The sequence below is a fragment of the Acanthisitta chloris genome, unplaced genomic scaffold, assembly GCF_000695815.1.
Source record: "Acanthisitta chloris isolate BGI_N310 unplaced genomic scaffold, ASM69581v1 scaffold33067, whole genome shotgun sequence".
NCBI classification, from domain to species: Eukaryota; Metazoa; Chordata; class Aves; order Passeriformes; family Acanthisittidae; genus Acanthisitta; species Acanthisitta chloris.
This window is the reverse complement of record NW_008681853.1, coordinates 1-227: the sequence shown is the minus strand read 5'-3', so window position 1 is coordinate 227 and position 227 is coordinate 1. Positions and strand designations below refer to the sequence as shown.

At 65.2% G+C, this 227-nt stretch overlaps 1 protein-coding gene across 1 annotated transcript in view; it reads right to left on the bottom strand.

Moving 5' to 3' along the window:
* The window catches only part of LOC103805583 (metalloprotease TIKI2), a gene marked incomplete at both ends in the record, with an annotated part of 169501 nt that extends 169332 nt beyond the window's left edge, over window positions 1-169 (bottom strand). The window contains one exon of the mRNA XM_009078239.1: window positions 1-169. This exon is cut by the window's left edge and continues 401 nt beyond it. Within this exon, the coding sequence (XP_009076487.1) occupies window positions 1-169 (169 nt within the window).
* Window positions 170-227: the final 58 nt, after the last annotated feature.

The window sequence follows — 227 nt, the reverse complement described above, 5'->3', positions numbered from 1 at the left end:
GGTCCGTGAGGTCCAGCTCGAAGTAGACGCTGGAGCTGGCGTGGAAAGCGGCCTTGGAGTTGTCAGGGATGAAGTCCCAAACTCGCGTGTAGGGCACGTGGATGGTGCCGAAGAGATAGGCGGGGGGGTCACGGCGGATGGTCCAGAGGAAGGAGTTGAGCTCTCCTTGCTGCGGGGAGGACGGCAGGGCTGGTCAGCGGCAGAGGGGCCGAGGGGCACAGAGGCAG